We start from the raw sequence: 14,515 nt of genomic DNA on the forward strand, positions 1-14,515 counted from the left end.
CCCTCCTCCCTCCCCCCCTATTTCACCAGGCCTTTTCGCCTCGAGTGTATCGCCGCCGATTTATAATATTTATTCTCGCGTTATTTTATTTTATTTCAACTCTCCTCGCGTATTTGTACATTTGGCTAATATCACTCTCCATAAAACGCTAATAAAAATTATCCCACGCGCGCTCGTACCTCCGTGATCGCGACGTACTTTATATTATATATACCCCTCGAAAAACACTCAACGGCAATTAGCACTTTTGCGCTTTTCGTTTTTCGTTTTTTTCGGTTTTTTTTTGTTTTTTTTCTTCTATCTCATTTTTATTTCGTCTCTACGCACGCGGCGAAACGCGGTCTCTCTCGAAAACAAAAAAGAGAAACGAAAAAACCGAGCAAAAAAAAAAAAAAAGAATGAAAAAAAAAAAAAATTGGAATGCGCGGATGGTCGGAACAGAAAGAACAACAACACGTTGCGTGCTGGTAAATGTTTTCAATTACAGGGAACCGTGTAAAGCAGTGTTTTAAACTGTAGATTACGTATGTGTGGACATGACAGCCAGCACCCTTCACTCGTCAAGGTTTCATTAAATTTGTTGAAAGAAGAATTAAAAAAAAAAAAAAGAAAAAAAAAACTGGAAAGCAAAAGAAACACCTTTGTACGTCCGCGTGTAAAGCGTATAACGCATATACGCGTTCGGATACGTGATAAGTACGAATTATGTAATTTAGAATTCCCAATTAGAGAATTAAATAAATGTACAAAACGGACGGGGTTACAGCGGGAGCGTGAATAAATCGGGAATTTCCATTCCCCGGCGTCGTTTCCCTCGCGGAAATTCTTATTTTCTGGCTGACTGACGAAATAAGAGGATTGTCACCTCTAGCTCGCGGTAAACTCCGAACTGCACTTCACCCCTAGAGCTAAGAAATAAGAAAAAGAAAAAAGAAAATATACACACACGACGCGACGGTGTGTATAACACAGCCACTCGGCGACAACTCCATCGCAGCTATTCCCTAGGAATTTTACACGGTTTCTTTGCGAGAAAAAAAAAAAAAGATTGAAACTCGAGCGTGGACATTTTTAGGTGACGTTCTCACCTCATTTTGTTACGTACTTATTTCTGATGCAATTCTGCGACCTACGATTTGAAAATTTTACCCCAAATTCGCAATGCCATAATACAATCCTGAATAATATTAAATATTTTTAACTTTAGAAAATTAATCTTGATAACATTGATAAACTTTTGTCAATGCCGAATATACGTGGGTATATGTTATATGTAGGTGCACAGGTTTGAGGTATAAAAGTGCACCAATTAGCGTTGAATTAAGTTGACGATATAAAATAACATCGTTTCGATAATTCGCGAATCACGAGTTGGGTACGTTGAAATTATATCGTTACGTGCCGGGTGCGTATTATACGTTAATATATATGTACACTACATTGCAAGTCATCGTGGGAAATATACCGCGGTGTATAGTTTACCCGGTCGGGATTAACAATCAAATCTGTACAAGCTAGACTCGGTACGCACCGTATAAAATTATTTACATTACATATACTATGTTACGTCGGTAATCAATCGGACCTAGTCGTAGGGAAGAATAATATATACATATATATATGTATATGTATGTGTGTGCATAACGACTTGGAAGAGTGAAGTCTAGCGATGGTTTTCTTTGCCTTCTGATCGGTGTATACTTAAAGCCTTTCGTAAGGACGCGATAACGACTATAGTCTACGGAATGTTTCTTGGCGCAAAAAAAAAAAAACAAGTATAATCGTTCGCTTAGTGGCGAGTACAGCGCGTGGGATGGTTTAATTGTGCATGGGCCGAGCGAAGCCTTTGATATACGTATAGGTAATGGGTAGTATTTTAGCGAATACATTATGTATGTATGATATACGGTTAGTGATCATCGTCTGTTCAGAGTAATTACGTACAGTAAATCAATTCCCGACGAAACTGGCTAATCGTAAATATATATGGATATATATAATGCGACGCTACTGGTATATGTATAGATATAATCAATTTACCCAATTTAGCAAATTTTACCATGCGCTATATGTTTATGTATATTGTTAGTCTACTTTACTTTTCGACGAGTGTTTCACAAATATACGGGGTATTTATTACGTGTGTGTATATATATATATAAGATACACATATCTATAGCGTTATTTAATTAATATTGCCGTATATGTACGATGAAGATAACAGTAACGGTAAATAACAAATAATAACAATAACAGTGATTATGATGATAATTAAATATATATGTATATATATATGTGGTGTGTACAAATATACTGCAGATCGTGGCGAAGACCGTGAGAAACATGGCGTACGATATGTATACACCAATAAATAACCGTTGCGGTTATTAAAAAGTAAACGTAACGGGAAAATTGAGAAAATATCATCTGATTTTTGCACTCACCAGTTTTCCAGTACACCGACGTTAGAAAAATTTGGGGGGAAACTAGCAGCCGCCATTTGACGCAACAGTATGTTCGCTGCTGCTGCTGCCGCCGCTGCCGCTGCCGCCGCCTCACTTCCGGTACTCGTCAACGACGACGTTGCTGAAACATTGGGTGAAAAAAAAAATCGTGTACATCAAATCTGGAAACGCACGTTGAACGTCGGGGTTACGCGGAAGAGTCGCCGAAAAGTGCCCTTCAAATGTCACCCCGTATTTCTTGGTTTCTTTTTTTTTTTGTAATTTTTCTGTACGCGCACATTGCACGGGCACCGATGTATACCTATACATGCAATGAATTCGAAGAGTTATCTTCGTTTCTATAGCCAGCTACGTAAGAATGGGTATCCGGAGCTTAAGAAACGAGAATAGACGCCCTTGGAAAACAATAGATAAAGTGAGACAAATGGTGGAGAGGTAGGTTTGCGATCGTACAATCGATATTACCAATAAGACGTGAGACTGGCCCTCCGTCTCGCCGTATTACTTCTATTTTTCTATCTCTCTCGCGAAGCTTTGCCATCTTTTATATCGCCCTTGCGGTTTTTCAACTTTCCAATCGGAAGCGCCCCACAGCGCGGAACCGACGCTCGTACCGCGAACATCGAGGTACAACCCGAACAACCCCGATGATATTTTCACCGACGATAAATTACCTCCGCACGTTTGATTCGATTTTCGAAAAATCTGTGTGTTCTCCATGGTATTTTTATGTCAGGTGTTTCGATCTCAGGAATCCGAATCTCGAAGTCAAATTGATTCATCGATAAAACTGATGGAATTCAGTTGCATCAACGCCTGTCTCACGCATCGGTGATTCTTCGCCCATCTTGAAATTCACAAGGAGTTAAACTGGAGGGAATGAACTAATTTACAAGAATTTACAAAAATTGTTCATCGAGTTCGACACACATTCTGGAAAAAGTTGCCCGTTTGACGTCGAATGCCCTCGTCTATATGTGGACGGGACGAAGCGCATTGGCCGTAAAATCAGGGTGTACAACATAGTCGGTCATCGGGTTTGCGGACACGTTTGAAAATTGTCACAAAAATCTGCAGCCGTTGCCGCAAAGTGTACCAGAGTGAAAAAAAAAAACAAACAAACAAACCATAGCTCACAAATAAATAACAATAAAACAACACCTCCTATACGGACACGTAAAAATTCAGTTATGTAAAAAATCGTTGCAAAAAAAAAAAAAACCGAAAGAAAAAAAGAAATATATAAAAAATAGAGCGATGTGTATGAAATCGTTCAAATACGAATCACGAAATGTTCGATTGTTTTTCGTTTTTTGTTTTTTTGCGTTCTTTCGGAAAATGAATTTCGTCGAGTCGCGGAGTTCTCTCGTGCGCGACGAACGCAGGCGATACTTCATAACCGTGTATTTTAATCAAATTCTTTCGAACTATATGAAAAAAAAAAAAAACCTGTGCGGTTTTTGTATCGACGTGATTCGGAATTTCGCATCTCTACGGATGCGCGGCGACGCATCGATCGGTACGGTGCAACTCGTGTAACGTATCGGTCGATATAATGATCAGCATAATAATAACGATGACGATAATATCGTACGTCGAAAACTACTAATGAGGCTTACGAGAATTAAGTGCAATGATGCGCGAAGGCTGTTAGCACTCCTCCGTCATATAGATATATATATATAGTCAGGTACCTATAATATAATAAGGGGCGCATATACACACGTACCCCGAACGAGGTAGGGAACGGGGTAGGTCGAGAGAGGACGAATAGAACGTAGAAGTGAAAAGTGAGGAGCGGGCCAGATGGAAAATGTAAATTAGCTTCTTATCGCGAGCTAATAAAGCGGTGGCCCATGCCGCCGAGGAACTGTGCAGTTCGCTCTCGCGAGTCGAGCCACCCCCGCCACCGCCATCGCCACCGCCGCCGCGCTCTCGTTCTCGGTCTCGTTTTCGTTCCCCCGTTCGCGTCAGGGAAAATTTAACGCAAACAATGAGCCCGAATTAAGGTGTCCCATTAAGCTCGTCCCAGGAACTATACGAACCTCGTTAGGGTCGTAGGTCGACAATTGAGAGAAGCTTTTTGACGAAGCTCAACAATTTTAACGCAATAAATTTCACCTCAACGAATAATGATTACCCATTAACCGTGTCCGGTTCGCGTTGCAACGATACGTGCAAACTATTTATTTATTGGAATTTCATTTGTTCCGTCGTTCGCTGTTTTTTTTTTTTTTTATTTTTTTTTTTTATTTCGTTTGGAGGAAGACACTTTCGCCCGAATGCACGTGCAGAGAGTGCGGATGAGTACGTATAAAAAAATGTAGAATTTCAGGTCAAAAAGTTGCTACCCCGATATAATGGACCCATAAAACGGGTCGAACGCTACCCCCGCCCCCCTCCCCCCCCAAATTTCACGCTCCAATTTACGCTGATTCCGTATACGTGTGCAGCGCACGGCTTACGTCCGAATTATAATATCTGGATAAGAAACACGCGATGAGAAAAAATTGATGAAACGAATGAGAGAATCGCCTCAATAAAAGTTCAACGCGATTAGGGTGGAAATTTCAAATGCGAAGCGCGCGATTGAAAAGTTTCGTATCTGCGTCGATGACGGGGGGCTCGATAGATTCCCATCGAACGAACGCGTGTAACGGTTACACATCGTATACAAAGAAATCCATAAGCCGTTGGGAAACGCGTTCGGAATATCGCGCGGGCACAGGTTGCCTGTTTGCGGAATTACCGTACAAGTGTTTTAAGGGAGGTCTGTCGCCGGGCGTGGGATGTGGCGTCGGATCGAGGGAACCGGGGGATTCGCGAACATTCCTATATCACGGACACATCCGAGAATTCGGAGAATCGCTGAGGCGCCCCGCGTATACCGTGCGTGCGAGTGTGCGTACACATCAGGTACCGTCGTACAGGTATTAGGTACGCGTGTCTGCGAAAGGGGCCGGGTTCGGTGTCTGCGTGATAACGATACACACAATGGAGGGTTGAATGAAAAGGGTGAGGTTTGGGGCGAGGATTTCGGCTGCCTGCGAAGAGGAGAGGAGCTCCATTAACCACCAGTGCCGTTTTCACGCCTCACCCTCGCACGCCCCCTCTGAGCCCTTACGCTACGGATAACCACTTTTTCGCTTTTTCTTTTCACTCTTTTTTTTTTTCTTTCGCTATCCCGAAAACCGAGTCTACGTGAGACACGGAGCGACGCGACGGTTGTAGGAATAGATTGTTCATCGATGGAAACAACGAACAATGCCAGCGCGAAACCGGGATTACAACACTTCGATGACCTCTTGTGCGGTACGACACGGAATCGCCGAATTTCCTCGTGTATTCTATATTCGCGGTTTTTCGATTGCTTTCATCGGCCGCTTTCAAAAATGCGAAAATAAAAATAAAAATACAATTTTTTCAGCGGTTTACAAAGCGTCGCACCGTCGATAGCGAAGTGAAAAAAATCGGGATGGGAAATTCTTTTTTATGGGCCCGCTCGGTATCTGTGCCACAAGCGTCCATATGTATATACAATACAGGGCGTTCATATATATGTTATATATCCATTCATTTCCTGGTGGTTTTTGCCCGGAGGTTAATTTCGCGAACCCGATATCCTGCACGTAGAGAATACCCGGGTGTGCGTGCCGCGCTCGTTCACATGCAGGTGGTATATACGTAGATATATATATATAATATATATTTTTGTTTTTTTTTAGCGCGATGTCTCGTATTACAAAATGCCACGGGAAGCACCGGCGCCCCGCTGTTCCCGGCAGGGGGTGAGTTTTCTGCCTCCCGCGGAGGACGACGCTGCGGGACGCGAAAATAAAGGTGGGGAGGGTAGGAGGTTACCGCATGTAATAAATCTCGTCGCGTTTCAGTTTTCCAACCCGCGACCGATATCACTTTGTCTTTCCGCTGCGGAGGAAGTTGAATTTTTCTCCTTCCTATTTTTCATTTTTTTTCGCCATTACAGGTGTGCGCAGGGCACGGGTGACGTTGAACCGAAGGCATAAAACTCGCGCAGGCATCGTCGTTTCGCTCGCTTTTTTTTTTTTTTTTTTCGTCGTGTCGATCAGCTTTCAATTAACGAGAACGAGAGAGCTTGACGTAGGTTAGGGACGCACATGCGGCCCCCGACGAACCGCATCGTAAATGCTCCGAGGATTCGCTCCGCGCGATTTTTTTACTATTCTATTTGTTTGTTTATTCGCGTTCCCGTTCGGATCCCCCCGGCGTAGCGCGCGTCTGCCTTCTCTATTTTATTTTTTCCCCCCTCTTTCGAACGTACACAGGTACAGAGGACGGATGTGTATACCTGTGTCTTCGCGCGTAAAAGGTGAGCCGCAGGTTCCCGTTACCGGAAGTGATTTTTTTACTGCTTCGTTAGCTTTTTACGAGCGGATGAACCCGTCGGAGCAAACGACGGATTATCGGATCACGAGGAGACCAAGTCAAAACGTCATATTATTTTATTTCATTCTCTCTCTCCTCTTTTTTTATGCGACGAGGTTCATCCGTTGCAACCACTTCGTAGAGACAGCTCGCATGTGGTGGTCCTCGACGGATTGAAAAATTTTTTATACAACGTTACCGAATTCCGGATATCTGAAAACGCGATATCGATACTCGGCATAATCGGACACAAACTGTACGTTGCATGACTACCTGTAATTGTTATATCCTCGCGCTCGTCGGTAACACGGCTAATGTATCGCTAATATTTCATGCACCTACGCCGCGATTCCCGTCAGCCGGACGCCCGGTCGAACGAGCTGCGTACAGATTAATTTTTTAATTATTAAAAATTAACCGCCGCAAATTCCGTGCTCTCGTTGTAATTCGAATTAGGACGAACGCGTGTGGGCCGTACACGGTGTGCAACGTTTCCCGGATTTTGAAAAACGGCCATGACGATATTTGTCGTTCGTATAATTCGTTATTGAAATTCTATTTCACGTCGTTGAAACGAGGCGACGTTCTATCATAATCGCGATTATAATTACGATCAAACTTATTCGCGATACGTGAGGAATTTTGCGATTTTCACCGTACCTCGAGGTATTTTAAAACTCGCTGTACGAACTATTCGGCGATACAACAAACGACTACACGTAGTATACGCGCGCGCTTATAACGCGATAGGGTGTAGGGGTGACGCGTGTCGTAACACAGAGGACGCGATATAAACGCGCGTTATAAATATTTTCTACCGCGCGCGCGATCCCCGTTCTTTTTATTTTTTTTTTTCGTTTAATTATTTTTCCGAAAGAATTTCATAGCGCGCATGCCGCAGCTACGGAAAGAACGAAGGTACGAAGAGCGAGTAGAGAATCCCGCGTGCCCTGGCAGCGGCAGCGGCAGCAGCGACGCTGAGTCTGGCGTCGCGGTATCGACGTCCCCACGACCCCCGGGCGTCCCGACGCCCACGCGAGCGCCCGCCCCGACTCCCTTCGCCCCCGAACTCCGTCCCCCTTTCTCCCTTCTCCTCCCACCATTCCTTCTCCGGCCGTCGTTTCCTTTTCCACGTCCCTTCCGCGGACCGCGAGAGACTGCGAATGAACGGGACGCGAAGGCTACTGCATCTCCGGCTTCGCTTCGTTCCGTATGGATATTCAACCGTATGTATTCAACCGGCTCGAAATTATACGGAGCTGTTTCAGATCGCGGGGGTGTGTGTGTGTGTGTATAGGTGCAACTGCGGCGGGTCGGGAGTTGCCTTTCGCTGTAACGAGCCGCAGGATGGAGTCTCTTCCGTATCAACTATTCTCTCTCTCTCTCTCTCTCGTCCCCTTACCCAACTCCCGTATAAGAAGTAGAATTATAGAAGAGCTTATAAGTCACTTTGCCATTAACGATTGAAGGAAATCTTCAACGGCATTAATGCCTCGTACCATCGTTCGGCTACGCGATCGACTCTACCCTCCCGATTACACGTCGCTCCTTCCGATCAATATCGGGGATTCACCTCCTCCGAAAAAAACCTCCGCGTCATCTTCGAACGTGGTATATTTTTTTTTCCCCACCTGTAACTCTCGCCTCGTCGTTGACGATAATTTTCTTCGAATTCCACCGCGTTTCAATCGTTCTTTCTCACCTCCGTTATTTTTAAGGCCGCCGCCATTAGCGACTCGGGGGGAGGGTCGAATACGACACGGTTTAAAGGGTGGGCAGACAAATCGCCGCATTAGAGTCGGTTTATCGTTACGAAATGAAACGCCAGACACGCATCAAGTTTTCAACGTTTGTTTGTATATTAAGTTGGGTAGGTATGCGAGTATCAGAAGGTTGAAATTGTTTCGGCGTCGCGTGTCGGGTGCACGCGTACGTGTGTATCGGTAGGTAGGTATACAAATATACACGGAGTACCCTGATTGCGTCATAAAAATGCGTTTCATGGGTCTGGCAAGTTTTTAAGAACCCTAAAACGCGCGATATCGAATGACTCGCGCGAAAGGCGAATGACAAAGAAAAAAAAAAAAAACAGAAACAGAAAAAGTAAAGTTACCGCTCGTTTTCCATCCCTAAACGTAGTCGAGCGCCCGAAACTGCACTTCGACTTTCTTCGCCGATAAGAATTAATCTCCGAGCGTAAAAAAGATAACGAATATTCGAAACAATAACGAATGTAATGATATCGTTTCGTTATCTCTCCTACGTACAGATTAACGAGAAGTTGTTGTACACGTGGTGCAGTTTTGCTCCATTTGCAAAACGAGTAGGATGGGAAACCTGCATCGAAAATCCGGGAGAGCCGGCCGGGTAGCCGAATCCTTGGAAATCATCGAATGTTCAGGCGAAGAGAACTTTACACACCGCAGGAGGCGTTACAAAACTCGAAGGTACGTCACGATATGGTTAGGTTGATGGTGGGAATCCAGGTCAGAGATTTACCGGGAGGTACGTACGTACGCGGGGCTCGAAATGTAAATTATATCTTCCATTCGACGCCCCGGAGTTTTGGTGCAGGATTCGATTTTTTTGCGTGTTTCTTTCGCTCTTTGTTTTTTTTTTTCTTTTCTTTCTTTCTTTCTTTTTGTCTCCGCTTTCCTCCTCCGTATTATCAAACGGATAGGATCGGCGCCAGGGTAGTGGACGTTTCATCCCCCGCCAGCAGTTGGTGGCCTTCCAAGTGGCGGACTACCGCCTTGGCCGACGTTCAAAGCTTTAAGCTCCGCGCTACCTCGCGGTAGCAAAAAACCAAAATTTTACTACAAACTTCGAACCGCGAGATGCGTTGCAGCGACGGAGCTTATAGGTGTACGCGGAATGGATCGCGGAGAACAATTACCCACATCGGGAAAATTGGTTAGGTATAAGCCTTTGGCTTGCGGTGTTTTTTACACGTTTCTTCCGAAATGATAACGCGTGCGTAAGAGGAGATGTGAGAGAAAAAAAAAAAAAATAGAACGAATTTTCGCGAGGGTGATTTCATTATCCAAATCCGTAGCGGCGTAATCGCGGGTTTGTTATCGTACGCGAAACCGCCGGAGGTTAATCAGGGCTCCGGAATTCAATTTTTCTTTTTTTCGCTTCTTTTCCCATTTTAAACCGAAGCAATTATCACCCCAACGGATCCGGACACGAGGATATTATGTTTGAACGATTTTTAAACGCAAGCGGTAGCCGCTGGACGCGCACAGATTTTCGGTGTCAGCGTTTATACACCTCTGCAGCCCGATAACGATTTTTAGAGATTCTTACCGACCTTCCGTCGATTGGAGAGTCAAAATTAGACCCTCGAATCGCATAAATCTAACCGGCATACCTAACGCGACGTTGTTGCAATTATCAGCGATTGAAATTACTCGGGTATACGGCCCTGCAGCGCACCCCGCGAATATAAATATTATATCCGGAGAGAGAAACGAAAATTGGGACGCGCCGTTTCACGTCATTCGCTGTACGATTTACCGTTTGACCCGGCCAGATTTGGCCAGTCGAACCGGCGCCGTTAAAGACGCGCCAAAACCGGGCGATCCGGAGTAAAATACTCCGTGGGGGGTTGAGACGAAACTTGACGAATACGCTGCTCGGAGCATGAAGAAGTCAGCGACGACGCGTTTCGGTGCCAGAAAAATATTTACTTGTATCGATTCGCTTGTTCGTTTTTTTTTTTTTTTTTACTTTTACCTCGCTCAGCGAAACTCCAGCTGCCTTAAATTTGCGAGCTCGAATGGCCGCGAGATAAAAAAATAAAAATAAAAAAACAACGAGAGGGAGGAAAACGGTATAAGGAAGAGAAGAGAAGAGAAGAAAAAAAGAAGAAACAATCCCTGGTGATTGCGGGAGAGGGCGGAGCAGAAGCGGCGAAGAAAATGAAGGAATGTCGTCGTGGCTCGGGCGAGACTTGCAAGGGTGGAACGAGGACTTTATTAATTCTTAGTTTCCTAATTGGATTACTCTCGATTTAATTGGAGTAATAAAAGCATTGAACCCGCGAACCGTGCTCGCTGCAGATTTATACACCCGTGTTAAAGTTTCCTTCAATAATTCGGTATTCGGATAATACCGAATTATCGTTTTGTTTAACCGCGGCAACGACTCTCCTCTTTTCTCCTCTCTCCCTCCCTCCCTCCCTCCGAACTCGCGGAGGTACGAAAAATCTCTTTTAAAATCCCCACGAGTGGAACGGATCGTCCGGCGAGAAAGCAAGGCCGAAGGTATGCGCGGCTCGTTCGTCAACGCTGAATGTCTATTAGAACCGATTTATTACACCTTCTTCTTCTGCGGCCTGACGTCTTAATGAAAATACGGAATAAGAGGGCGAGCGAATACGCGAACGATTTGCTTCGGCAGTGAACTGACTCGGCGAGATTACCGGCGGCTGTACGGCACGCGCATTGCTACGAATCTAGGCGCGTGGCCAGCCGCGGTTGTATAAATCAAAGGGAAGATTGTAGAATGGTTTAATACCGCTGGCGCGTCGTCATTAACGCGTCGTACTTTCCGCGTGCAGTTGGATCGAACCCGTAGCTTCCTTCGTTTCTGCCATTTGGCAACGCGTAGCAAGAACGACGTTATACGCGGCGGTGACGATCGGATCGGCTGTGAGGGTAAAATCGTTACGCGGAAAGTATCGCGTACGTTCGAAAACTGAGATCGAAACGCGACCGACGAAAGGTAAGGGGAGAACTTTTGGCTTATGTTAATATAGACGACGTGCGAAGTGGATATCTTGCCGAGTAAAGTAAACCCGGTTGCATGCGGTAAAGTCGACCATGAGTTTCGGATGCCGGAGTTTATGGGATCGCGTGTGTATTATAAGCATGTGATACATGGGAAACGCGTGAGTCGGATACAGAGATGAGGGAAACAGAAACGGGTGAGAAGGATGAAGAGCATCTGCCGGAATCGGGAAAACGGGGAATCCAGAGAGTTTGCCGAACGACGGGGAGAAAAATCGGCGATTGAAGGAGAGGAGTTATCAAAAAATGATAGAAATGATGAAGAGAAATTCGAACTTCGATTCACCGACAGGCGCGTAAAATGTGACGATGTGAAATTTGGAATGTTCGCAAGTACGATTCGAATTAAAAAATTACGAGAGGCTAGGAAAAGAGAATGAATAAAAAAAAAAAAAAACAGGAATCAAACGCCGAATGAAATTGGAGTGCGGCGCGTGCGATGCCGGTATGAATAAATGAGGGAATCGCAGCAGATTTTGAGTGGTGAAAATCGACGGTTGAAAGGGTGAAATATAACGGGCTTCCTCTCTATGTTATTTGGGGTATGCGTGGAAAATCGTCAAACATAGGGTAATATGATTGGCGATCAACCGTTTGCGGTACGCCTTGTTGGTTTTTTACATTTGGAATCGGAGCGTTTCGCGATATGCGAATAATTAAAAAAAGGTCTTCCAATTTTTTGTCCACCGAGCCTTTTCGAGAGTTGTAACTCGAACTCGGATTTTCCGAGGCAACGATTCCTGCAAGATGTGGAAGATGATTTACCGAGGATAAATTTCTGCCTTGTATATACATTAGGGTGGGTTGAAAAAAAACTTTCTTTCTATTTTATTAGCATGGGGCAGGAATTTGTGCCTTATAAGAAAAGAAAATTTTTCCAATGTGGAAAACATTTTGTACTTGATATTTTGAGGTAGCCCACTCGGTTTTTGAATAAAGAATTAATCAAGTGGGGTACTTCCAGCAAGACAATCACAATTGACAATTTTTAGATATTTTCTATGATTTTTTACCAAAAAAAAATTCGATTTTTGAGCAAAAAATAAATTATTGTTTTAATTGGGTTTAATATGCTTTTCTTATGTATTTTGACCTCAGGAATCCGAATCTGGAAGAAAAATTGATCCATCTCCAAAATTGACCGAGTTATCGCCAATTTCTAGCTTTTTCGGGTCAAAAATAAAAAATTGATTTTTTAGTCTATCTTGATGTAATTTGAGCTCAGGAATCCGAATTCGAAAGAAAAATTGATCTATCTTAAAAAATGACCGAGTTATCCCCATTTTTTCGCGATTTTTGGCATAAATTTGAGGATTTCTCGAAGGGAAAAAATCGTAGCTCAATTTGGACAACGGATTCGTGTTCCTGAGGTCAAAATACGTAAGAAAAGTACCATACGATCAATTTTAAAAAATAAAAATTTTTGGTCAAAATTTGAAAAAATCGTAAGGGGTACCCCTTGGAAAAATCTCAAATTTTGGTCAAAAATTTTTATTTTTTAAAATTGATCATATGGCACTTTTCTTATGTATTTTGACCTCAGGAACACGAATCCGTTGTTCAAATTGAGCTACGATTTTTTCCCTTCGAGATATCTTCATTTTTATGGTAAAAAATGCGAAAAAATGGGAATAACTCGGTCATTTTTGCAGATAGATCGATTTTTCTTTCGGATTCGGATTCCTGAGCTCAAATTACATCAAGATAGGCTAAAAAATAAATTTTTTATTTTCGACCCTAAAAAGCTGAAAATTGGCGATAACTTGGTCAATTTTAGAGATAGATCAATTTTTCTTCCAGATTCGGATTTCTGAGGTCAAAGTACATAAGAAAAGCATATAAAACCCAATTAAAACAATAATTTATTTTTTTCTCAAAAATCGAATTTTTTTTTGGTTAAAAATCATAGAAAATATCTAAAAATTGTCAATTGTGAATGTCTTGCTGGAAGTACCCCACTTGATTAATTATTCATTCAAAAAATGATTGGGCTACCTCAAAATATCAAGTAGAAAATGTTTTCCACATTTGAAATTTTTTTTTTTTTATAAAGTACAAATTCTGCCCCCATGCTAAGAGAATGAAAAAAAAAAAATTTCCAATATACATTTCGATATTTGCGGGTTATATCAACCCGTAACAAGTTCGGAAAGTTATTCGGGTCTAGTAGTTACACAACTTCTGTATCCTCAAATTATACTTGGCAGCTGCGCGACGTATCGAGAGAGAACGCGAGGAGGATATATTGCATTATAACGCTAACCGAACGCGTCGCTAAATTTGCGATGGAGTAAACAAAAATGTCTAACTCCCGATGCGGCATTGGATAAATACGAAGCCACCGGCTAGACGAGTAGTTCGGAATGCGTGTAGAGCGAATTATAGCCATACAGTGGATCAAAGAATGACGAGAGGGCTTATCTGCGTGGGTGATGTATATCTACGGGGAGAGCCACGCGCGAATACCCGAATCCGACGACCTCCGTTTCCTCTTCCTTTTCCTCTTCCACTTCCACCTCCACCTCCACCTCCACGGCGACCTCAGGGGGTCATAGTAAAATCAGGGAAGCGAATTTCGTGGCTGCTTGGTTATCACGCCCTGCTGCGTTTTCAAAATCTGGGTTACCCGAAGTGCACACGGGAATTTATCGTCGGAAATTCTGGGCTACGGGGCCTCATCCTACAACAGTCAGTCATCCAGTCGCGTACCCCGGAAGAGGACGTAACTACGTGACTCGAGGGACCTTTCCTTGAACTTCCCATTTTCTCATCCCGATGAGAGACAACCGGATCGGGATCCGCGCGCTCTCCTCACCGACCGGTAAAAAGGAGGGAACATTTTTCGAGGTCAAA

At 43.6% G+C, this 14,515-nt stretch overlaps 1 protein-coding gene across 4 annotated transcripts in view; it reads right to left on the minus strand.

Annotated features, from left to right (window-relative positions):
* LOC105690823 (RNA-binding protein Musashi homolog 2-like) overlaps positions 1–14,515 on the minus strand; it is a 184,590-nt gene that overhangs the window by 78,776 nt on the left and 91,299 nt on the right. For 3 of the 4 annotated variants that reach the window (XM_012408940.3, XM_048660358.1, XM_012408942.3), the window contains exon 3: positions 2,445–2,586. In XM_012408940.3, coding sequence (XP_012264363.1) covers positions 2,445–2,586 — 142 coding nt within the window. Of the gene's footprint in view, positions 1–2,444; positions 2,587–14,515 lie in introns of those variants that run through there. The other variant, XM_048660360.1, reaches the window with a different exon arrangement.

The sequence above is a fragment of the Athalia rosae genome, chromosome 1, assembly GCF_917208135.1.
Source record: "Athalia rosae chromosome 1, iyAthRosa1.1, whole genome shotgun sequence".
Classification (NCBI taxonomy): Eukaryota; Metazoa; Arthropoda; class Insecta; order Hymenoptera; family Athaliidae; genus Athalia; species Athalia rosae.